The following is a 23,744-nucleotide window of genomic DNA, read 5'->3' on the forward strand; positions in this document are numbered from 1 at the left end:
GGAGACGAATTTTAATAAACTAATCGATCATTTTAGAAGAACGTGCGGTGACGTAATCTGCATTCGAGATACACCCGAAGAAACGATATTGGCGAGTGGCGGAGATCGAAGGGCGATCGCGGTGAAGGGTATCGACGAGGAATCGACCCCCGGGGCGCGAATCGCCTCGTGCACCACTGGAGCCCTGCGTTTTCCATTCGAGCTACCAACGGTTTAGGTCGCGCATTTCGTTCTTTGAGTGTAGAATTCTATTTCGAAAACACTCATATGGAGTCGGTATTTGTTACTAAACGGATAAACAGGTTGTTTACCAATCAGAATGGATTACTTTTTAATTAGGAGAGAACACTCACAATGGACCGATCAAGTGAACCCACTCAAGTGCGCCATTTGGAGCGTCCAGTTTCGGGACACCGAAAGAGTTCGAGTTTCGGCCGAGGCTGGTTGGGGGCGCCAAAACACCGTTAAGGAGGTGAAGAAAGGTATAAAAAAAAAATAAGTTGCGCAAAAAAGGTTTTTTTCTTTGTTTCTAAAAAAGCAGTGTCGCCCGTCGGTCGTTGGAATCGATGGAAAGATCGTAAAAGCGCAATTTCATCGTTACGTATCGCGCTTTCCAGCAGCTTGTAAACAAAGATTGAAGAAAAACGAGAGCCCTAATTGATGGATTAGTAATCTCAGAACCGACTAACGATGTCGCTGGCGCAAATGGATCTCTCCAAATTCGAGTAACGTTCGGTCACGTCTGGGGAGCCGCACTCGACCAAAACATAATTTAACATGATGTTTTTCCCAGGGAGGTGCCATCGAATTTCATTTCGTCGTGGTCTCACGGTCAAAAACCTGGATTCCGCCTCGACACCCAAAAGGTATTCCAAGGTTCGGAACCGTTAACGTCGATGGTAATCCTGTGGTGTTTCGAATCCGCAAAAGCGCTTGAACGAAAGATCGAGCTCCTAAAGACAAATGTGCGCAAACGCCGTGGGTTGCTCTAAGATGTGATACACCATAAACGACACTTCTGGAACTCCATCATAAACTTGAATCCGAAAAGCGCCTGACGGCTTGCAGCTCGTATAGGTTCAGGCTTCGTCACCGTCTTTTTTAGAGGAAAATTCTCCCCAGGAGGTTTCCAGCCTCCACGTTGATGTTCTTAGCCTGTCTGGAATTCTCAGGTGAGACAGTTATTACACAGTTGCGGCACCAAAGGTAAGTGGACCCTCGGGCAGTACCCCGAACTAACTCTTAACAGGAATTTGGTCACCATAATGTCAAGAAGATTCGATGCGAATTTTAAATGTTTTCAGTGCTCTAGTGCCACTTTGGATTCTTGCTGTTGTTGTTGCGTTTAAAGATTCAGAAAACTTAATGCACGTTGGGGCGATTGCGCAGACGAACGCGCAATCCTTAAACAACCATATGGTATGCAGGTTGTACGTGCAAAAAGTATTGTCGCAAATACCACGGAATTGGTGCCCGACGTTTCCTCACTTACAGTGAAAAGTAATTATTTTTCTTCGTAAATACGGTCGGCCCCAAAAACTAAATTTAAGGTCTCGTAATCGTTTCTATTTTTATTGCTAAATAAGTAGGAAACACACAAAAACAAAGCACTTATGCATTAACATATCTGGAAGTTAGTTTTCCTAGATAGATAGCAATGTTCTAGGTACTGCCAGTGCTTTTGACCAATGTCTAATCAGCTCACTTTTGAGTGCCCACTTTAGAATTTTATCCTCAGCTCGATATCAATCAATAATACGCCTCAACTTCTCTCAATTGCCTCCGTTTTATTATTAATTATTTTATAAATTTATTAACGTGATCACACTTAAATGTGACTGCACTTGCACAGGCAGCTTAAAAATAACACGATCAGCATGTTAAACTCGGCGGAACTCATATTGGTGACTGGTCAGCTTTTCAGTTGACCCTTTCACTGCGGCAAGTGACCTCTGAGTCATCACTTTTGTGCCCCGAAACTTGGTGTTTGCTGGTGAAGTAGTACGAATTTGAAACGATTCGATTTCCGCGCGGGCATTTGGAGTATCCTACGTCAGTTCCAAGTATTGTCCAAATCGCAGCGACTTGGCCATTCTGACCAAAAATTTCCTTGGCGTGGTCCTTAAAATTTTCCAGACGTAAAAGACGAAGTTGTCCGGTTCGGGTTTTGACCGGTACTTTTACCGGCCACTACCGACTCGAAAGTCGAAACACAAACCCCATAGCTCAACAACAGCTGCGTTAACTATTTCTTTTAAAAATGACGCTCAGAACCATAAAAAAAGCACAAAAAACGTGAATAAACATCCACGAGCGGTAACGTGAGCAGGCTCGTTTGTATTGTGGGTTGCCCGAAGCTCGATCTGACGCCATCTACACGCCACTGCGCCAAGTATCCCTCTGTGGTTTCCCGTGGTGTTTCCTACACGTCACTATATTAAGGATAACTTCGTAATTTCTCGTGGCGCCATCTATCCTCCGTCTTACGAAGATAGAATATTCATGGAAATGCATGCACGCCACGTTCACGTGATCGGCTCGAGAGTATCGAGCACGACCGTAGTCACGCCATTATTACACTGAAAGAGTTTTTAAACAAACGTTTTTTAATCAATTCTGTTTCCCAACGATCACTATAACTAGCCCCTAGTGTAGCAAAAGGGCAGGCCAAGGGTTAGCGGCTAAATTACTATTCTGTAGTATTTCTGTTTATTTATATTTTTTATGAAACCAATGTGAATAATTAATGATTATTGCCTGATAATTGAAAATATATTTTTTATGTTTATAATTTAATAATTGACAGAAATTAATAATTGAAGTGATAATTGATAAATACAGTAACTGTCTAATTTTATTTATCACAATAGTTTTGCCAGTTCCCGAGGTTATGAAAAAACGTTTCATAACAAAGTTTCAAAGCGATTGGTCGAGTTTTTACTATCAGTAAACTGATGAAAACGTGAAGCAAGACTACGAATTTGGAGGAAATGAAATGCAGGAAAATTTGCAAATGCCAGATTACAAGGAAGAAATGCCAAGTTTCATCGAAAAACGGAAACAGCGTGGAGTACTTCCCAGACGCGGTGATATATATTTTTTCTCGTGTAACTTTATAAATAGAATTAAATACTGTTTTATTATTAGTTGTTTGTTTTTTGGCGTGCTCCGATTTCAACGAGATTTGATTTTGCACTAGGCATTCGATACAGCCTTGGCATGCCGCAGGCGACAGTCAAATCGGACAATTTCGATTGTTGGTCTCAAAAAATACAAAAATTTGTGTCCCGAAAAACGCGAGTATGAAAGCTGTAACGTGCGCCCGTTGCGGAACTAAATTCTTGTTGAAATGAAAGCGCTCAATTTTCCCTTTTTTTTAACGCAAAAATTCTTGCTTCACTCAAATTTTGCGTTTTCGAGTATTCCACTGCAATTTTAACATTTCCGATCAGGAGAGCAGAGGAAGTCCGAGGAGTTCAAAACCGGCCGGCCAAAGTCGTTCGTCGCATTTCAAATATTTTACTCGAAATGGAACATTTCGTATCAGGAACACAGATGCGAGGCGATTAGCCAATTAACAAGCGTGCACTCTAGGCAAAATTGAGGTTGAAAAATTTGCCAAAAAATCAAATTCCGTCATTGAATTACCGACGGCGTACGTTGCCGTCTTGTACAAAAAAATGAATAAAAACTGAAATGTTCCGAGATTGAAGGTATTTGATTTTTTGTAGCAAATTGATTTAAGTCTTTTATGTCTACAGGTTCCTTCAAATTTTTAGATCCTCCATAATGAAGGATTATGTAGGTCAAAGAAAAACACATTAACGTGGATCACATAACTTTATTATGATTAAAAAATTATCTTCCAAATACACAATCACTTAAGTACCCCTAGCAACAAGTTTAATCCTTTCTAGGAAAAATATGTTGTGGCACAACAGAGTACAGAACACTTAAGCAAAAGCTGTTGTGCTCTTGCAAATACATCTGCATGCGAGACTTCAGGATTTCAGTATAATTAAAAGTTTAACATCAGCAGCTGGAGCAGCCCATCCCAATAGTGTTCACGAGGAAAAAAAGATTCCCTTAGTCACGAGTATACGTTGAAGGCTTGCATTTAAACGGGTGTCTGCTCCTGTTACAATGTAGTCAGTCTCTGCAATTGCTACCACATTCCTGGAAGATCGAAAAGGTTTAATTAAGGACAGTAGTGTGTGTGTGTTGCGGTAAACTCACCCCTTGTTGTCTGCATAGGGGTTGAGGTTCTGAATTGGTGCTGTTCGGTAGTCGGTGAAATTGATTTTCCTTGCCAGCGACATGGCTAGGAGGAAAATTGAAAAAATTAGTTTCACACAGGATCAGTTTAAACATTAAAAAAAAAAACAGTATGACAAACAAAAACGGTAAAAAATAACTAATTTTCCCTCCAAGAAATTTCTAGACAGATGTCAAAAGCAGTTTCAAATGTTTGCTCCGATAGTACCCTGAGAAATCGAAAAATTAGCGATTAGTAGAGATGGGCGTTGTATTAATAGTAACAGTGCACACTCATAAGGTTATCTATCGTACTACTGTCAACTCATTTGTCAACGTCACGTCACTACTGTGGTCGAAGCTGTCACATTGGTGATAACCAAAACGTAACAGCCAACTTTAAATTCAAACGTCAATGTCAATGGAAATCGGACCAAAACAAAAACAATCTTTTAATTAAAAAAATATCAATTTGTTTAGAACGATTAATATTCTTTCTCTATTAAATGCCACAAGTTAACAGTTATTAACCTATACACCTCCAAATATATATTATTTCCCAGCTTGAAAATATGGTAAGCAGTCATAGAACTTTCTTCCATATACCGTTGAATTTTGCCTCAAACAAATCATGCCTTTCAGTCCTCATACCAGGATGACGAAGAAGTGGTCCCGTTCGATGGCCAAGCCAGTTCTTTCCCTAAAGATTTCGGTTATGGGGCCTTCGACGGAGACCAGGAAACCACGCCTTCAGATCACAAACCGAGAATCCTCCTAATGGGACTCAGACGGTATATCTCTACCCAAACTGAAACTCCGTGACCAAACTTTCCGTTCCAGCTCTGGAAAATCGTCAATCCAAAAAGTGGTCTTCCACAAAATGTCCCCAAACGAAACTCTCTTTCTAGAGAGCACCAATAAGATCATCAAAGATGACATAAACAATTCCAGCTTTGTCCAGTTTCAAATATGGGATTTCCCTGGACAGATAGACTTTTTCGATACCTGTTTTGACTTTGACATGATTTTTGGTGGTTGTGGGGCTTTAGTGTTTGTGATAGATGCCCAGGACGATTACCTGGAAGCCCTCAATAAGCTCAACCTGTTTGTCACTAAAGCTTACAAAGTGAATCCTCACATTAAATTTGAGGTGTTCATACATAAAGTAGATGGTCTAGGCGATGACTCCAAGATGGAGTGCCAGAGGGACATCCACCAGAGGGCTATGGATGATTTGAGTGACTCAGGTCTGAGGTTTTACTCACATAAATTCATCCGACAGATGATTTTCTGCCTTGACAGGTTACGACCAACAAATCCATTTGAGTTTCCACTTGACTTCCATCTATGATCACTCGATATTTGAGGCTTTTTCGAAAGTAGTTCAGAAGCTCATCAAACAGTTACCAGCTCTCGAAAACCTGCTCAATATCCTGAACACGGTGAGTTTTCATTAGATTGTTTTCGCAAAGCAAAACGAGTAAGTTTCAGAATTCCGCGATTGAAAAATCCTTCTTATTTGATGTGGTATCTAAAATTTACATTGCAACAGATTCCACCCCTGTTGACATGCAAAGCTACGAATTGTGCTGTGATATGATTGATGTAGTCATTGATCTTTCCTCGATATATGGGTAAATATGTTGGGTCCATAAAGTGGTCGCTCAAGGGCAATTTTCAGGGTTAAAGAGGAGCAAGAACTGGCCGCTTTCGACGAGCAAAGCTCGAGCTTGATAAAGCTCAACAACGGTACAGTTTTGTACCTGAGGGAAGTCAACAACTTCCTAGCCCTAGTGTGCATACTGCGAGCGGACAACTTCGATCACAAAGGCGAGTTGGTTTCTGATCTTTTATTTAGGTTTAACCCGAACGTTCCAGGCATTATCGACTACAACTTCTTGTGCTTCCGCAACGCCATTCAGCAAGTGTTCGAGCTCAGGAATAAGAGCCAGTCCCCAGTGAATAATTCGGTGGGCAGCCCCATGGCGAACGGAGGAAATGGGATTGGAGGGAACCACATTAGCCCAACGCTGATAGACGAGCAGCCCTTAGGGTAGTTTTAGCTTGCAAGCAATGAAGCGTGCCTTGGATAACGTTATTTACATATATAAGACTTTTTTATTTAATTTGTTTGAATGCTTGATTTTATGTTTTGTAACTTTTAATTGAAGAATGAATTAATATAATATTATACAGTTGTCCTATGTAGTAAAAATAGTATATAAGGGATGATGTTGATAAGCGCGTGGTTCCCCTGCGACGCCACGAGCCGCATAAGCGTTCGGGAGGTGCCCCGAGTCGTGAGCAAGTTCTCTCAAGCGCAGGAGGGAGAAGGAGGTCCTTAAACTCGATTTAATAGGCAGTTTTATGGAAATCGCATTGCAAGGTTGTTTAACACCTCGTGGGGCCTCTCCCCCACGGGGCAAGTCACCGAAGCCCTTTCAGTTAAATAGAGAGGCGAAATATGAAATTTTACATAACCGGATTCCACATCCAAAACGGTGGTGCGCTCGCACTTTGTCCTTCTATTTTTATTGCCGAAAGTGGGTCCAACAAATTCACTTGTGACCTAATTTTATCGATTGCTCCTGGCAATCAACCAATCGAGCCGAATTGTCAATCATTAAATCGCATTATAAGCCACTGCACTATCGAAAAAAATGTCCCGCGAGGAGGTCTTAAGGGAGGCCGTAAAGAAGAAAGATGGGGACCAGTTATACAAGCCGGAGGAGGACTTTAAGGCCCTCATGGGGGACGAGGAGGACACCGTCGCCTTCGTGTTCCAGCACGTGAGTTCCGAGGAGTGCACGCTCACGTCCGTAGCAAGAACCACCAGAGGAATACTGAGCTTTGGGGCTGTGGTAAAGGGAGAAGTTGACCATCAGGCGGCCGGCGAGAGGAGCCAGGGGGAGCAGAGGAAGCCTGTAAGATCACCTGCGGTTCATACCAAATGAAAACAATATAAATAATGTAGTTTAGACATTGGAAACCCTCTTTGGTGGTGGAGAAAACGGAAATTGTCTGCAACGAAGGCGACCAGGCCATGCTGCAAGTGCAAATCAACGGGTACCCGAAACCGGACATCCGGTGCACTTTCGGAGACTTGCCCATCAAGCCCAGCGGCAAATACAAGTACGTTCTAACCATTATTCGCCAAACTCAACGTCTCACGACGAACCCCCTTCTTAGGATCTACCACGAGAACCACGAGCACATCCTCCTGCTGGTGATCAAAGACGTGCACATGGAGGACTCCGGCAAATATACCGTGATGGCCGAAAACGAGATCGGCTTCGACTCGGTCACCATCAATTTGGACGTTATCAGTGAGTCTTTGAGTTGAGGCAAGATCGATGAGCCCCCGTGAAACGTTGCAGGACAGAAGTACCCGGCAATCAAGTCGAAAATCGAGGACCTGTCCATCGCGGTGGACGAAATACTGGTGATGCCCGCGGAAGTCGACGGAATCCCCAGGCCCGAGGTGCAGTTCCTGAAGGAGGGCCGCCCCATCGAGCAGAGCGATCGCGTGGTGGTCGAGGAGGCTTATCCAGTGTATACGCTGGTCCTGAAGGACACCAGTTTGCAAGATACAGGCGAGTTTTGATCGTTTTTCTGATAAATTGGGAGCAGGACCGGTCTTAGAGAGTTTCGCGTCTTGGGCCCTCGCCTGAACTCGATCCCCGCAAGGCCAGTCCGATCACGGAAATGATTCGAGTCAAAACCGAACGTGTGAGGACGGCAACCAGGCATACACTTGCCGGAGCGCTTACCTTCATTCAGTGTGACGTCATCGCCGAGCTACACTGAGAAAAACGGCTGATTCGAGGGCAAAAGGCAATGTACACGGAGAAACATTATTAATGATTTTTTTCTGATGACTGATGATGTTGACCACGTGACACGTCGTTCTCTGCGCCGAAGCCGCGACTTCGGGCGCAGGGGGAATTTCAAGTAACGGCGCTTTGGCGCCACTTTCAATACGATTCCGCTTTGACTCCAACTCCCAATTCCCGCAAACGCACATTAGGGCATTTTTTGTATACGATTAAGAGCCGCAGGCCCTCTTCCAACCCGCCATTTAATTCCAGGAGTGTACTCAGTCGTGGCCACCAATAGCCTGGCTCAAGCCTCCCACTTCTGGGGCGTCTACGTCTACAGCAAACCGCGCCTCACCCACAAATTGGGCCCCAACCTGGAACTTTCCCAAGACCAAACCGTCACTTTGAGGGCGAAGGTGGTGGCGGAGCCCAAACCCGTCATCAAGTGGTTCCGAAACGGCACCCAGTTGGTCGGGGGAAGGCGCCTTCACATCGACGATGAAGACGGATTTTATTTCTTGAAGATACGCGGCACTGTCATACAAGACGCCGGCGTCTACACGTTCAGAGCTGAGAACGCTCACGGGGTCGTCGAGGACAAAGTGAGGATTGACGTGAAGAAGGCCCCGACCATTTTAGAACGCTTCGACGACGCCCTGGCCCTGGAGCAGGACGTTTACCACATTATCCACAGCGTGGAGTTTGCGGTGAGGCTGGAGGCCTTCCCTAGGCCTGAAGTGAGGTGGTTTTTGGACGGGGACGAGCTATTGGATGGTATTCCCGAACTGACCAGAGTGCAAAGCGAGGACACGATAAAGTTAATCGTAAACGAGCCCACCACGGACCTTTCCGGGCAGTACCTCTGCAGGATAGTCAACGAATGCGGACAGGACGAGGCCAGAGCCACTCTGACAGTTAACTGTAGTTGAACTGCGCATGTCTCACTTAAACTTACTAACGAAAACCTTCAACAGGCTCTCCGAGGGTTTTAGTGCAGCTCAACGACGCGACAGTCGAGGAAGGCTCCAAACTAAAGCTGCAGGTGCTCGTACGCGGGAACCCGTCGCCCCAGTTCAAGTGGTTCCGGAATAGCCAGGAACTGGACCCTAACGAGCGGGTTCAAATGGGAATCGAGATGTTCGGGAAGAAGCGATACAAGATTTTCTGCATTGTGCAGGAGGTGTCTTACGCCGAGAGGGGGGAGTATGAGGTGGAGGTTTCCAATAGCTTCGGGAGCGCCAAGAGCAGCTGCCTGATTAACGTTCTAAGTAAGGGAGCGATGTTTATCGTCGATACTGTTCAAGGCGATACTCCGGGAACCACCTGAATCGATTTTTTTGCTTTGTCGCAGCCAAACCCGTCATTCTGGAGGCGCAAATGGCCGACGCAGTCCTAAGAGAGGCGGATGACATTACGTACACCGTGAGGGCATTTTCGAACCCCCTGCCGCAGGCCACGTGGTACTGGGAGGGCACCGCGATCAACCCCGACGAGAAGAAGGACCGGAATAAGCTGATCACGTCCAACAACGGCACGGAATTCCGGCTGGGCATCAGGAGGGCCAAAATGGTGGACGCAGGCGTGTATCAGTGCGTTTTGGAGAACAGCGTTGGGACTGTCAGGTGCCGGACAGCACTGGCGGTCATGCGCAGGAAAAACGAGGAGGACTAGCTTTAGAAGTTCTTTTTTTTTGAAAAATAAACAATTTTGAAGTAATAACTGACGTTTCTGTTGTAACCCTTCAACGTAATGTCGGCGCCAGCAAGAATCCTGCCGTTTCTCGTTCTTATCCTGGGGGCAGGGGCCCACGATGAGGACAATCTGCGGGGGGCCGCGCGCAGGGAGATCGCGCGACGCACTCAGGATTACGTCAGAGAGAACCCGATGAGTCATGACCTGCAGGCTTTCATCGAACGCTTGAGACGACCGGAGAGGAACAAACGACAAAACCATAACGACACGTACGCCCTTAAGGACGGGGAAGTCCTGCCACCGGTCAAGCTCGAGGACGACTTGGTCGCCGAGCCGAATTTGGGGGACAATTTCACCGTCGCGCCTGTGATCGTTCCCATTCCCTTGGGAAATGGCGTCACCCTAAAGTAGGTGCTGTTTGACTAACGGGGGGGAGTTTCGCCCCCTTCATTTTACGCACCCCCGGGTCTCTCCCCCAATAGTCGTCGCGAGAATCTACCCTTAGTGCCACTTTCAGAAAAACAACAGAAACTGCTATTGAAGACTCGTCTTCGGGCTCAAGTGCAGGTAGTACCACAACGGGGGGCCAGGTCGTCACGGACAATGGCGAGAGCTACGCGGTCGATGCCAAATTAAGAAGGGACCGAACGGGATACTCGACGACCTCTCCTGCAGGTAAAACTGAGGAAATAGTGGTGGACAGCCTCATCGACGAGAGGCTGAAGTCCACCAGCGAAACCAGCCAGCTCCAGAGAGTGTTGAAGGACATGCAAAGCCTGATCGATGCCTCGGACAAGGGCTCCACCAAAGAAGGTTACCGGGCAACTTCTCTCGTGCGATACCTTTAACAACCGTTTGATGCAGGGGCCCTGTGCAACGTGGAGGGCTACTGGGATAGCGAGTCCGCCGGCGTGACGTTTCACATCAAAATGGTGGATGGCGAGGCCGAGGTCGCCATGAAGAGCCTGGAACCAGCGAGTGAGGACGGCTTCGTTTCCAAGGATAAATGGAACATTTCTGCGAAACGCCCATTCTTTAAATCCGCCCAAATCGTCCTCACGCTCAACTCCTATAACGAGAGAAAGGTGGCCTTGTTCTTGGGTGAGTCTGCGTTGTCACAGTGAGTTGGTGTGATCGGTGATTTGCAGGCGAGTGCCGCGTCTGTGAGGGAAGTGAGACGATCACTGGTGACTGGCTAGTGGGGAGGCCTTCGTCGGACTGCAAAAACCAAAAGGCATCGCATTCCTTCGTGTCCGATGTGTTCAGGAAGAACAACGTAGAGACCTTGAGGGAGGCGCACCTGAAGAAGGTGTTCACTCCGACCACCGGCACACCCATCGAGTAGCTCCGGGGAGGGGCATGTGTTGCGCGCAGTTTTGGAGTAAATTAGAAGTGAATTAAATTGTTGACGGATGGGTGAAGTGGCCCGCTACGCCACTGGCGATTGCGACATATGTTACCCGCAAGTGTGCGCAGCGTTTGGGGGTATTTTGTCGGCCGAAGGTGGGAGCGGTGCCAAGCCGGTTTAGTTTTAATGATGAAGGACGAAAATAAATGCCTATTTGTTGATAATAATCAATCGAAAACGTGCAATCGCAATACCAGAACGGAAATGGCCCGGGCGCGCCGCTGTTTGTGACGTGCGCTGCCTCCGAGTGCCCGATCCGGGTCACGCGCGTCGGCCATGCGCTAAGGGCCGGCGCAATTCGACCGGTGGGAAACCACGGACGTGCCGGGGCGATTTGCGGACCACTTCGCGGCTCTTAATTTTGTAAAGAGGAATTTGTCCCGACTGCGGGACGTGGCTCGCGTGACGCCACCAGAGGGGAATAACAAACACACGCGCAAGAAACGTATGGTTTCATCTGTTTATCGCGAAGAGAGCTCAGCTGCGGCCGCAGCTGACCTCGCAACCCCAGCGCGGATCGCCGAAGACTGCGGGTCGCGTCAGCGCCGGAGCCGCGTTGCCGGTGGTCGCGTTCGAGAGTCCTCGCGGCCGATCGCGGAAACGCCCTCGAGCGAGCGCGGCGACGAAGCCACTGGAAGACCCGAAGTGTCACGCGACGGGCCCGAACGCGCCTCGGCCTAGACCCGCGGAGAGTCGACGGACGCTGAACGCGTCGGAGGAAGCGGGCGACGTTGCCGCGTGCGGTGGGACGTCGTAGATTGCGGGATTCTCGGATTCGGGGCGGGGCGTTTACTCGAGAACAGCGTTTCTTGGCGCGTTCCTTCGCGGAGAGCCGCCCTGTATATGCCGATCGCTCGCCGCCGATGCGACCGCAGCGGCGCTTTTCCAGCCGCGGCGACGATTGATTTTAAACAAATGGACCTCCACGCTATTTCCTAAAGTTGGACCGAAATAACTCCGGATTCTCATCCATTGATCCGCGATCGGAATATACAAAGCGTAACACGCGGACCGTACCGAGAATAGCCGCACGAAGTGGATGTGGATGCGAAAGCGTTACGATGGATTAGTCCTCGTCCGTAAACTTAATCGAATGGTTTATTTTTAGTTTTTTTAGTTGATCCGCGTTGTTCAGGGTGCACTTCGACGCTAATTAGGTTTGTACGTTTCAAGTTGAACGGGGCGATTTCGTTCAATGTGCGTCCTGGACCATCTGGGATTTCTTTCGGGTGCCAAAACCGGACCGGTGACCATCGAAATCTGCACGTACACCGCCCAACGCCGAACCTCGGGCGGTAAATAGGTTTAACGCACGTTTCTCGAAATACACGAAACACTGACGAAGTGCTGTATTTTTGTGTGCGATTTCACTGCCAAGAGTCGGCTTCTCGTCTTACCTTGAAGACCGATCTCATGCAATTCGTTCGTTGTATCATCTCAGCTCCCGCATTCTTACCTTATCCCCGGTAAATCGCCATCCTAATCGCATTTTTCACATCCAAAGCAACGGTTGCACCTTTACCTTATTCACTTGGCTCTCAACCAATTAATTGATATTTTCCTAGTCCGATTGACTGACCCACTCTTTATATAGATCAATTGCATTGCCAGCCTCCGTGCCTCGGTCTTGTGATTTGCGAAAACTCGCATCGCGGTAACAGGTGAACAAATTTTTCTCTAATTTTAGTAAGTTTACTCACCAATAACGCTCTCTCCCGAGCACCCAAAGGAAATACCAGGACTAATTAAAATCACATTGCGAAACGGCCGTCTAAAAATAGTGCGATTTCCCTCCAGTGCAACTTACGATCCCTCAATATACCTTTGCTTTTTAGGTGCTAAAATGAGTTATGGCATCGCACTCTAAGGAAACGACTAACGTAAGTATCTCTCCATCATTCAGTTTTCCGTGGCGTACCTCACAGTGAGTTTGTTCTTACAGAGACACACGATAACACTGATACACTTGTACATGTATTTACGAAAGAAACTTAAGAAGAGCGAACGAGACTTGACGCAACTGAATCGAGCCACCGATGTTTTTTACTTTGAGACACCCCGTATGTAAGACAAGTGTGCTCTTTGGGCTGTTTTGCTAACGCTAGCTTTGGTGCAAGGCTTCCGCTAAATTGAAAAGAAAAACGGGCGAACTTTCCTGACGACGTGGCGAATGCGCCCCGCCGCGGTGCGGCACATTCGCGCGACTGCTGCCGCGCTTTGCATAGTTATTGAATAGAATTTCAGCGGTTCTAACGCCGAAACGAGGATACTCTGCCGAAAATACGTAAAAACTTGTTTATTAGGCAAAACCCATACAATATTCTCTCCTCACAATCCGCCAGTGCGCAATCAGACAAATACTTCCGGGTGCTCCGCACGGGTATGACGGAAAGCCCATTTCGACCTTAACTGTCGATCACAATCTGATGTAGTTTTAAAAAAAAATCAGCGTGCGCGTCACTCAACCGCCGCGAAATCGTCTGAATTCCTTTCGGATGCTTCGAAACTGGCAGTTGCGACCTCAAACAATTTGGCCCAAACAATCTTCCTCCGCTCACACCTAGTTCTCTCAAAATTGAGCATCAATTCGTGCCGTCATTTCCCCCCCAACTACGGCGACTGTCGCGAGCAGCCCCGTTCTGCGAAATCGGGGACTTTCACGCTGCGCCGTAATAACAACTCCTGACGATATGGCGAAGGAGTTTGTCCAAAGCGCACTTGGTGACGTTGGGGTCCGCACCTGCGTCACCGCCATGTATCGACGTTTCTCAGCTTTGAAAGGCGCTATAACATCTTTGTGAGCTTTTGTTGTCGACAGAACGAGGTCTTCGCTGTAGTTTCGGTGATGAGTTAACGAATTTTTGTTGTTGCGCACCTATAGACTCCCGGAGAAATCCTTGTGGCGTGGCAGGACTACAGAGCCAACAACGACGATGAGTTGGATCTGCAGGAAGGAGACGAGGTGGAGCTGCTCGAAATCAACGATCCAGCTTCGCCTGCAAAGTAAGTGAATGCGACACTTCGTGTGACAGTTCAAGGGGTGTCGCCAATTACGTGCGAAAACTCTCTTAAGCGCATTCGTACAGATAATCTTTCCAGGGATGACACGGGTGCGGAATTGTACTTTTTTCGTACAACTATCGTTTAGCAAGTAGTTGACCGAATTGTTTACCTACGAGGAAATTGGCATACGGGCCCTATTGATGGCCCGCAAAATGCAACGACGATGCTAATTACTGAATTAACCTAAAATTCCCCGGTTAAGCAAAACGTGGCTATTTTCGACACGTTCATTTATCCGGTCCAATTTAGCATCGGTGCCATCTCGGGGAAGCTCGAAACCGGGTTGGTGTTCCCACGGCAACGACATGTATAAAAATTTATGTCTGATGGTATTGATTCACGCCCATTTTCGCCGTGCCGTGGGCACGAATATCGACCACATATATGTCTCATGGACTTTGCAGGCGGATGAAGCTGGACCCTGAGCTCGACAAACTATCCGGAGGTAGTAAACTCTTAGATGCCAGCGCTGCAAGACACAAACTTTCAGTGAAACCCCGGCGCACCCACGCTAGTTCTAGACATTCCCCCACTAGATTAAACGTTAATGCGCGGTAAGCACCAAAAAACGGTTCTCGTAGGGCCCCGTTGATGATCGGAGTGTCCATTTGTGAACGTAAAAATCTCGAAGGAACAAATCTTACCAGCGCCATCTCTCGTGCCCTTTTCGCTGCGTCTCTGCCAAACGGGTTCAGCTACAGCCGAGGGCAATGGAAATGGAATGAATTGTAAGACAATCTGGGAAGATTAAGGTGTGCGCTAGGGCTTCGTGCTCTACCCCGCTCCGCGCTTCATTCGGCTTAGATGCGGCGAAACACGACAGATGGCGCTGGCAGGATACTTCGCTGCGGGTGCAACAATGCACTGCGTCTTTCACGTCCATTGTGAGTAGGCGCAACTTAGGAGACACCGAGGCGTAAAAGCTTTGGGGTTTTAGGTGGCTCGTAAGAGAGGTAAATGGCAAGCAAAAGCAAGGTTGGGTGCCATGTCGAATTTTGCAAACTGCAGACGACCCCACGATGGGCTCCTCCGGCCTGCCTGGAGATGCAGCCTTCAGAAGACAGTAAACACTCTAACATTTTCTCAGATAGGTGGACGACATGTTGAGGGTGTAACCTTTTTAAGGGCTGTGGTGACGGAGCTGGTGGAAACTGAGCAGGAGTTCGTCCGGGATTTAGACTACGTGGTCCACAACTATCTGATTCCTTCCGAATCGGGCAGGACTCCGAAGGTCATTAAGGACAATTTCGACATTTTGTTTGGGAACTTGAAGGAAATCGCCGAATTTCACCGAACGTAAGGAGGCCTCGATCGAAGTTGCGTTTATCATAAAACAGTACCGCCAGGGTTCTGATGGACGGCATGAAGTACTACGCAAACGAGCCCACGCTGCTGGGGAAGGCCTTCTTGCGGCTGGAGAGAGATTTCGACTATCACGTGAACTATTGCAGGGACGAGCACATGGCCCAGGAATTTCTGGACGTTTCGGACGATGCGTTCAATTACTTCACGGTGAGTGCCTCTCGTCGGGCCCCACGCAATTCCCAACGGTAACGTCAGGTTTTCTTACTCCCAAAGTAATTTATTGGAATTTATCATTCGGATCGGCAATATCAAATGGACAATCTAAAAATACAACTGCAAAGGCTGCTTGCGTAAAATTCCTCCCACTCGCGCTCCAAAACAAGTTTATTTTTAATGATTGTATGTATTCTTCGCTTTTTCTCATTTCGGATGAGTCGAGGGACGCGAATTTCCACTTCCTCGTATTTCACATTAAATCCATTTTTTCCGCCCTTCGAAACGACACCCGGAACGCCCCCATAAACCGTCCGCAACTGATTAGTTGACATCACGAATTGTTTGAATAATTAATTTCTCTAGGAGTCGTTACGAGGCACTTTCAAGCTTGGACACCCTGTAATTCGGCAATCGAGCAATACCGGGTGCGTTGTTCGGCGATTCGCTCGGGCGGCAACGTCAATTGCGGAATGCGAAAGAAGAAGTGTCGCAACTGACAAAATTCGATCGGGCAAATGTGGCGTCGAAAGCTAAACTTCGAACGCAGCCGCCCGAAACAATCGACGTAGGCCCCACGTCGGCAACGTAAATTTGACGGCGGCTGCGTTCGCGAACGCACCTCCCATGCTGCCGCTTCCCCAGCGTTTGACGAACATTTCGTTCTCACGCCCTCGGCTCTCTCAGTGAGACGTTTTCTCGCATTCTCACCGTCCCCTAATATCAACACGAATCACGCGCGTTGTCGGTCTTGTCAATTCCAGGGGCTCGTCGGCGTCGGACGTTCGACAGATGCCCCCCGATGAAAAAGAAACGAGGAGAAAACCCCCCCCGGGTATGCGAAAAATCCGGTTACGTGGTGGACATTTAAAACCGGCGGCGGCAACATCCGGGCGTCGTGAATCTTCCATGCCTATCTTTAGTGCGCGGCGTCGCGACGCCCCTGTTGCTCAGTCGAGTGCCGTCCGTCGTGTGTGAGTGCTTCTCCTGCAATCGCGTGGATTTACTCTCGATCCACAGGTAGGAAGCCCTCTGACAGGCAACCACGTGTCACTGCCCTATATTGCCGTGACGTCATCAGTATCATTACGTGGCCGATTCGCTTCGCGGCGGTGCCAAACGCGCACGAGTGACCTCGCCGGCCGTTGGTTTCGGATGGTACCGAATCTTGGTTAATATTATTATTATTATTATTTTTCTTAGTTGGAATTCGAATTGCGAGTACCGAGCGTACAGTTCCAGCGGGAATTTGGCCAAATTCAATTAAATTTCGTTCCAGATAGTTCGCGAAGCGCGGCCAAATTAAGGCTATTTGGCTGGAATTGCTCGATCCTGGACGGACACTCGGACGTAGGTAACGACAGTACGTGATACGGCATTTTGGCAACGCTCGACTGGAGTTATTTGTTAATTTTTCGGGTAACACTCGTAGGTCAAATTGTGCGACTTCTTGCGTATTTTTCGGCTCTAAAGCAGACAGAGAGCCGAGTGAAAATAAACCGATCAATTGCGCTCCATCTTCCAAAATAGATTCGCAGAAATATTTTTATCGTATGATTCAAAAACGCCCAAAAACCGGATCCCGGCTGTTGCACGCAGGTCGTTGCCGACGCGGGGGGGACCCGCAACCCTCGTCGGCGGGTTCGCCGGAGGTACCGCGCGGCCTCTGAAAGTCGACTATCGTCCGACTGCGCAAGCGCGACCATTTCAGCGGCACTTTACGAGCAGAAACTTCCAGAAAGTCGAAATTTTTTTCATTTTTTTCGGTCCTCGACGGAATTTTGGCACCTCGACGTTGTTTTTGTAAACGCGACATCCACAAACATTACAGACACTCGTGTTATAGGAATAGAAATATTCGTCAGACACAGAAAATAATTTCTACTGTCCATCAGCCCCGTCCGTCCCGCAGGTGCGAACGAAGCAACGAAACCGTGAATCCCCCCCCATCGCCGTGACACAGAAAACACAAATAAACATTCGTTGATCTCTTCGAAATTTTTGTTTTTTTTTTTGTTTTTTTTTATCGGTCGCGTCACTGTCCTGCAACACGGAGATTTCGCCCCACTGGCCGGAGACCGCGCAGACGTCCCCGTTGGCTTGGTGGCTTGGCGCAGACGCTACGGGGGATGGTCTAAAAGTGCCGCGTTTGCCAGGTGATTTCCGAGCGAGTTACCTGAGGAAATTCTTTGAAATTATCGAGGAGCCTTCGAAGACCTGTTTAAATTCGCGGCAGCGGCTTTGCAAGCTATTGGCCCGCCAAGAGGGGGCGAACTATGCGCGCCCCCCTGTAGATTCTCTTGCCGCGGTGCCCCTCAGAGGTTCCGGCGCTCAACCAAACGTGCATAAACGAGTGTGGAGCTAGGTCCATAGGTTTTTTTTTTATCGTCCACAGAGGGGTTCGAATCCGCGACTCCTTTCTATCGACTTCAAGACTCGTCATCATCTAATTTTGTTCGATTCATCATTTGCGAGCCCCAAGGCGATTTGTAGCTTGGTAAAATCTCTCGCGGGGCGCGTTTTTCATGTCTACAAGCTTCATTAATAAACTTCGGTTTCTCTCTGATTCCCGTTGCACAGATAACTTGGCGATTATTTTTATTCAGCGCCCGTTGAGCGTAAATGAAATCGGAACGATTTCGCGCGCGGCTCTCACGAAATCCGGCTGTATTCATTAAAAATAATTTCACCGCTTTATCTCTTCGTTGCTAAAAATAAATAAAATAAATTGCTAAAAATAAATAAATTGGGTTCTAGGAGTTGTCACAACGCCTGGGTGACGACAAAAGCATATCCGAGCACCTGAAACTTCCGATTCAACGCATAAACGACTACCAGCTTCTCTTAAAGGTAAGTGCGAGGGAACCACAACGGACAACTCGACGTTTCATAATATGTGGAAAACTGTGTCAGATTCGCTTCACTCTGATCACTTGCGAGAGGCGCAAACAAAACATTAAGGTCGTCTTATATTTAACACCGAATTATCTATTTGGGGGCGTCGGCACAGGAGCCCGGCAATGATTGAAATAACGCTGTTGGATAAAATTCGTCAAGTGCCAAATTTTCGGATCTATCGAAAATGGGAATTTTGCGAAAATCTGTGCGCGAACAATCACGTTCAGAGCGGAGAGCAACAAATGTTTGTTTAAAACTTGAAAAGACTAATTTGCGGCCTGACATTGTAAAGCTAGGTGAGCCGAATCGTGAAGTGGGTCAACATTTCGCTATTTCGGTCCCGCTCTAAATATACACGGTGGATTTCACATTCGAATGCGTGCAAAACTCGCGAAAGATGGTTCGATGTTTATTTTCGTATGGACAGCGCGAAAATCGTTTTTCCCCCTTAACGTTGCTAATTGTCTTGGCGACCTTGACGCCTCGCGGGGAACTCGGTCTTCCTGCACATTCGGAAAATCATCGGACCTCCGACGCGGAACTGGTCGAATCCCGCGCCGATTTTCTACATAGTCTGCACGGGACGCGTCGGCCAACGGCGCTGCGCCTTCGCGCGCGGCAGCGTTCGAAATCGGCCAATCACGGCTCGCGTCAGTCGGCTCGCCGGCCATTTTCAATGAGATTTCGACGGATTTTTGTGATGATCGGGGCGTAGATTGCGATATGTAAAGCGACGGTTTGCCGCATCTGATTGGTTTATTTAAAGCCGCAAAGTGCCTCATTCAACCGCAAAGATTTACTTTATTATCTTTATGAACTTCTTTATCATGAGTGACGTAAAACGTCACTTGATACGAGTTTTCGAATCCCATTCAGTGGTGTAGTAGTTGCGGTTTGTGACTCGCAATGCGGAGGTCGTGGGTTCAAGTCCCGGCAGGTCGCATTTTTTTTTTTTATTAATTTAATGCGAATCGCACGAAAAATGCCGGTAAATTGGGAGTTTTCACTCGGAAAACTCATTAAAAAATTTTGTGTAGTTTATATTAGATATTAAATTGCGAAAGAGTTCTGGATACTTTAGAATTCAAGCCGAGACGTCTTCGCCCCGTGCGCGGTACATATTCAGTTAATTTAGGTAAAAACGCTTATTTTCAATTCGAACATAACGTGTCTGTGTCCCTTTAGGAGTTGGTAAGATATAGCGCGTGTCTTGGCGAGAACAACGCCGATCTCCAAAAGGCCCTTGAGTTGATGCTAAGCGTCCCTCACAGGGCACAAGACGACAAGTTCACATCGAGCATCGAGGGCTACAAAGGGAGCATCCATAAGTTGGGCAGGCTCCTAGCCCATGACAGGTTCAGCGTCACCTTTGGAGACATCACCAAGGAACGTTATCTATTTCTCTTTAAGGCGCGCGTGCTTATTTGCAAGGTCCGACGCATATCGGAGGACCGGTCCATCTTCCAGCTTAAAGATATTATTAGGGTAAGCCCCGCGTTCAATGCTACTCAGTCCCAGACTGACTGTTTGACTGGAAACGCTCTATTCTACGCGCATGTCCGACATTTCCCCAACATCGAGCATTCTTCCAGCTACCGCAAGTAGAAGTCAGGGATCATCCCGAAAGTGAACACGTCTTCGAGTTAGTTGACAAAGTCGGAGGGCAGTCTCTGACCCTGAAAGCCCATCGCGATCGCATTAAAAAAATCTGGCTGAGAGAGATCAGAGAATACGCCAAGAATTTCGGAGAAAGCGAAGAGACCACCAGCGACGAGTTTCAAGTCGCTTCGCCTCCCACTGAACCCTCTTCCCAGCACAAAGTCCCCCTCGAAGAAGACCAAAAACCCAAATTAGAGCAAGTCAAAAAGGACCCCGCCAAGCTAGCTGGTACGTAACTATCGAGTTTTTCTTAGCGCCCCCCGACAACCCTAGGGGCACATTTTTAGGGGTCAAAAAAACTGCCCAGCAGGACAGCTTAGTGTCCGAGCTTAAATTAGCCGTAAAAAAGAAAGTTGTCTCAGAAGCAAGCGACGAGACATTAGTAGAGAAGAAGCCGGTTTTTACCTTGGGAACCACTACAACCACCACCGGTTTGGTCCAATCGGACACCCTAAAGCACATCTTGACCCCGGAATCCGAAGCAGTAGAGCCCGCCGATTACCATTTAAAGAGAATAGAGGCGGTCGAGCCGCTCTACCACGTAAACGACCCCAGAGGAGGCTCTTCTAGCTCGTCCAGTGACAGGACTTTGGTCCCTGAGGCTAGCGAGGCTTCCAAACCGGAAGAGCCCGTCGAGGAAGAAGACGGTAAGTCTGAACTTATACAACCAATCGTACGTAGCATAGTTTGCGTAGCCACCACCTCTGCGCTGCAGATATCTTTAATAATATCCCCAACTTGAGATAACAGATGCCGCTGTCACCTGCGTTTGCTTCATTGTAGGCCACTTACGTAAACTTAAAGCCGTAGAGCCGTTGATTCACTTGAACAATCCCCGAGTCCCCGAGGCAAAGGTCGAGTACATACCAAAAACCCCACCCGAAAAAGTCCCGGGAAGCGCCCTTGATAAGCTCTATAAAGTAGAGTCGCAGGGCTCCAGCGACTCTGTTAAAACCGACTTTAAGATCGGAGTTGAGTTTAATGTGGAAGTTGCAGGCGATATGAGCCGAAGATACACCTCATCATCTAGAGGTTAGCGTTGAATAGGACGAATAAATCAGAGATTTCTTTGTAATTAACACAGTGTGTTTGCTTGCGACATTAACTGCGTGATTTTGACCAGTTCATCTTGAATCTTTTCGACCCGTTAAGGGTCTCGATCGAGTTATTTTCAGTTGAAATTGCATCGGCAGGGTGCCAGTTGACGTTCTGCCAACCGCAGCAACGTGCAATTTCAAAAATCGATTAAGTTAATTCTGCAAAATTGTTTATGCCATTTCGACTCGAAACAGAAACTCGACTAATTACGGAAAATGACAGACGAACCGGACGCTCGGTGGACAGCAAGCTTCAAGTGATGCAGGTAAGTTTGTGCACGCATAACCCGCAGCTGCGCTTCAGCCGAAGACATCTAACTCGCTTCATCACAAATAAGTACTAAAGAGGTACTTCCACAGACCCGGGCGGATACGAATCGTCGTACAACCGACGCACCGCCCAATCATACTCAACAGAAGGCGGTCACTCTCCTTCTCGATACAGCACGGAATCCTCCACCCGCTACAGTTCGACAGACCCACTGGGCAGTTCCAAGTACGACTCTCTGAGTAGCTCCAAATACGACCCCATTTCAAAGTACGATACATCATCCAAGTACGATACAGCCTCGTCGAAATATGACTCGTCTAAATATGACACTGCATCCTCGAAGTACGATACTACCTCAAAGTATGACCCTACATCCAAGTACGAGAGCGCTTCCAAGTACGACTCGTCCAAGTACGACACTTCAAAGTACGAGCCGCAGATATCGAAGTACAGCTCAATTTTGTCCTCCTCGTACGTGAAGGACGACGATGATGACAACGCCACTGGGTACACCCCCCGGAAACCTCCGATAAGGAGTTCTGCTTTAGGGGATGACGACTCCGATAGTTACAGCTATTCGACTAGAAAGCTCAGAAGTGCTGCTACCGATGATGATGCCGGGGACTACAGCAGCCCCTATACCAAAAAATACAGCACCAGCAAGACTATCACCGAAGGGGACCCTACTGAGGGCTACTACAGCACTAGATCGCTGCGCGGCACTTTAGAGGCCGAAGGTGACAATGACAAGTACACAATAAGGAAGTCCCTTCGGGGCTCCGTGGAGGGCTACGAGCCCCCGGACAGCAGCGATCCTTTGAGCTACAAACGGACTTTAGGTTCAGACTTGGGGTCTAAATTCTCCAGAAGGTCTGTCTCTGCAGAGGGCAGCGACTCTGGCAGTAGATACAGCATTCGGTCTTTATCTCGAGGAGAGCCCAACGAGGAAACCGAGGAACTTATTAATAGATACACCAAAAAGAGACCGATTACCGGAGATGAGGAGGAGGATGTTTATGCTAAGTTTGAGAGGAAGTACTCTCGTACCGAATCTGCGGAGCAAAAGCCCTCGGAGGAGGAGACGCGACTTTCAAGGAGGGCTTCGAGGAAAGAGAACATCGAGCCCAAGAATCTTGACGACGATCCGTATGAAAAGTATGCGAGGAAGTATCTGAGAAATCAAGAGGAGACCAGCAGTGAACTGAGCAAAACTACGACGAAGAGGACAGTGGAGGAGGAGGAGGATCAATATTCGAAGTATTCGAGCAAATATTTGAGGGCTGAGTCTACTGACAGGCCTTCGAGGATCGATAGAGGTGAGGAATCATTAACCAAACGACAAATTTCTTTAAGTGAGAACTTCGAATACATTTTTAAACTCTTAAATGCAGGGGTGTGCCAAAATCGGTTCGAAACAATTTAACGTCAACATATCGTCCGTCTAAAAATAACACTCGGTACACACACAAAATACTATGAGTTAATGGTTTCAAACGCGATTTGGCAACACCGTTCGCCGCGCGACGCTAGTCCGCAGGACGTCACGCGACGACGTCATGTCGACTGTGCGTACTGTAAGTTTTTGAGTTTAACGTTACTGTGGCGTCTCGATTGAAGGTAAATCGCATGAATGATAATTCAGTTAATCAAGCTCAAAACGGACTAAACGCTCTGTACATTTTGTAGAGGAATCTTCCGCGCTGAACAGCAAAGAATCGAAATCGGAGCACCACAGCCAATCGCGTGAGCTCAAATCTGAATCCTACACGAAGACGGAGTCCCACTCTCGTGAATCCAAGAGAATCGAAAGCTCCGAATCTAAGGTAACCCAAGAGGTCTCGCTAGCCTCAGCTTCTAGCGCTTCGCCAGCTTCGGCTTCGCTTACAATCGCCGAGGAACGGTCGACGGCAATGGCTTCTACCGAATCCAAGGCAACGCAAGAAATTTCGTTAGCTTCGACAGCTACGCTTACAATTTCCAAGGAGCAATCGACTACGACGACATCGACTGAGCGCAAAGTGTCGATCGCCGAGTCCTCCTCGGCTCGAAGGAAATCTTCTGTAGCT

General features: G+C 47.7%; 4 protein-coding genes and 2 long non-coding RNA genes across 14 annotated transcripts in view; 5 read left to right on the forward strand and 1 right to left on the reverse strand.

The window, feature by feature from the left end:
* The first annotated feature begins 493 nt into the window (after positions 1-493).
* Positions 494-3,146, forward strand: LOC136344559 (uncharacterized). Its single transcript, XR_010732980.1, has 2 exons — positions 494-2,673; positions 2,871-3,146. It is a non-coding gene; the product is annotated as an uncharacterized lncRNA (long non-coding RNA).
* A 675-nt stretch (positions 3,147-3,821) lies between these two features.
* LOC136344540 (uncharacterized) lies at positions 3,822-4,619 on the reverse strand. The gene is made up of 2 exons (XR_010732979.1): positions 4,237-4,619; positions 3,822-4,176 (listed from the first exon to the last, which is right to left on the reverse strand). It is a non-coding gene; the product is annotated as an uncharacterized lncRNA (long non-coding RNA).
* Positions 4,620-4,667: 48 nt separating this feature from the next.
* RagC-D (Ras-related GTP binding C/D) lies at positions 4,668-6,452 on the forward strand. The gene is made up of 7 exons (XM_066292085.1): positions 4,668-4,829; positions 4,897-5,045; positions 5,095-5,501; positions 5,557-5,696; positions 5,746-5,888; positions 5,936-6,084; positions 6,133-6,452. Exons 1-7 carry the CDS (start codon positions 4,827-4,829, stop codon positions 6,309-6,311), a joined length of 1,170 nt encoding a protein of 389 aa, XP_066148182.1. The 5' UTR covers positions 4,668-4,826; the 3' UTR covers positions 6,312-6,452.
* Positions 6,453-6,534: 82 nt separating this feature from the next.
* LOC136344534 (obscurin-like) lies at positions 6,535-9,791 on the forward strand. The gene is made up of 7 exons (XM_066292083.1): positions 6,535-7,178; positions 7,229-7,386; positions 7,444-7,580; positions 7,632-7,847; positions 8,343-8,993; positions 9,047-9,340; positions 9,424-9,791. Exons 1-7 carry the CDS (start codon positions 6,915-6,917, stop codon positions 9,741-9,743), a joined length of 2,040 nt encoding a protein of 679 aa, XP_066148180.1. The 5' UTR covers positions 6,535-6,914; the 3' UTR covers positions 9,744-9,791.
* Positions 9,775-11,341, forward strand: LOC136344537 (uncharacterized). Its single transcript, XM_066292086.1, has 4 exons — positions 9,775-10,171; positions 10,282-10,577; positions 10,629-10,865; positions 10,913-11,341. The coding sequence occupies exons 1-4, from the start codon at positions 9,822-9,824 to the stop codon at positions 11,107-11,109; spliced, it is 1,080 nt and encodes a 359-aa protein (XP_066148183.1). The 5' UTR covers positions 9,775-9,821; the 3' UTR covers positions 11,110-11,341.
* An 851-nt stretch (positions 11,342-12,192) lies between these two features.
* Positions 12,193-23,744, forward strand: part of Obsc (Obscurin) — a 30,586-nt gene continuing 19,034 nt past the window's right edge. For 2 of the 9 annotated variants that reach the window (XM_066292073.1, XM_066292076.1), the window contains exons 1-13: positions 12,795-13,052; positions 14,054-14,175; positions 14,640-14,789; positions 15,173-15,298; positions 15,361-15,531; positions 15,582-15,747; positions 18,511-18,603; positions 19,837-20,136; positions 20,244-20,538; positions 20,598-20,957; positions 21,094-21,342; positions 21,768-22,994; positions 23,365-23,501. In XM_066292073.1, the coding sequence (XP_066148170.1) occupies positions 13,023-13,052; positions 14,054-14,175; positions 14,640-14,789; positions 15,173-15,298; positions 15,361-15,531; positions 15,582-15,747; positions 18,511-18,603; positions 19,837-20,136; positions 20,244-20,538; positions 20,598-20,957; positions 21,094-21,342; positions 21,768-22,994; positions 23,365-23,501 (3,426 nt within the window). In that variant the 5' untranslated portion in view covers positions 12,795-13,022. Of the gene's footprint in view, positions 12,330-12,794; positions 13,053-13,114; positions 13,233-14,053; positions 14,176-14,639; positions 14,790-15,172; positions 15,299-15,360; positions 15,532-15,581; positions 15,748-16,628; positions 16,774-18,510; positions 18,604-19,836; positions 20,137-20,243; positions 20,539-20,597; positions 20,958-21,093; positions 21,343-21,767; positions 22,995-23,364; positions 23,502-23,744 lie in introns of those variants that run through there. The other 7 variants (XM_066292079.1, XM_066292080.1, XM_066292075.1 and 4 more) reach the window with 6 other exon arrangements.

Source organism: Euwallacea fornicatus, chromosome 17 (genome assembly GCF_040115645.1).
Source record: "Euwallacea fornicatus isolate EFF26 chromosome 17, ASM4011564v1, whole genome shotgun sequence".
In the NCBI taxonomy this organism is placed as follows: domain Eukaryota; kingdom Metazoa; phylum Arthropoda; class Insecta; order Coleoptera; family Curculionidae; genus Euwallacea; species Euwallacea fornicatus.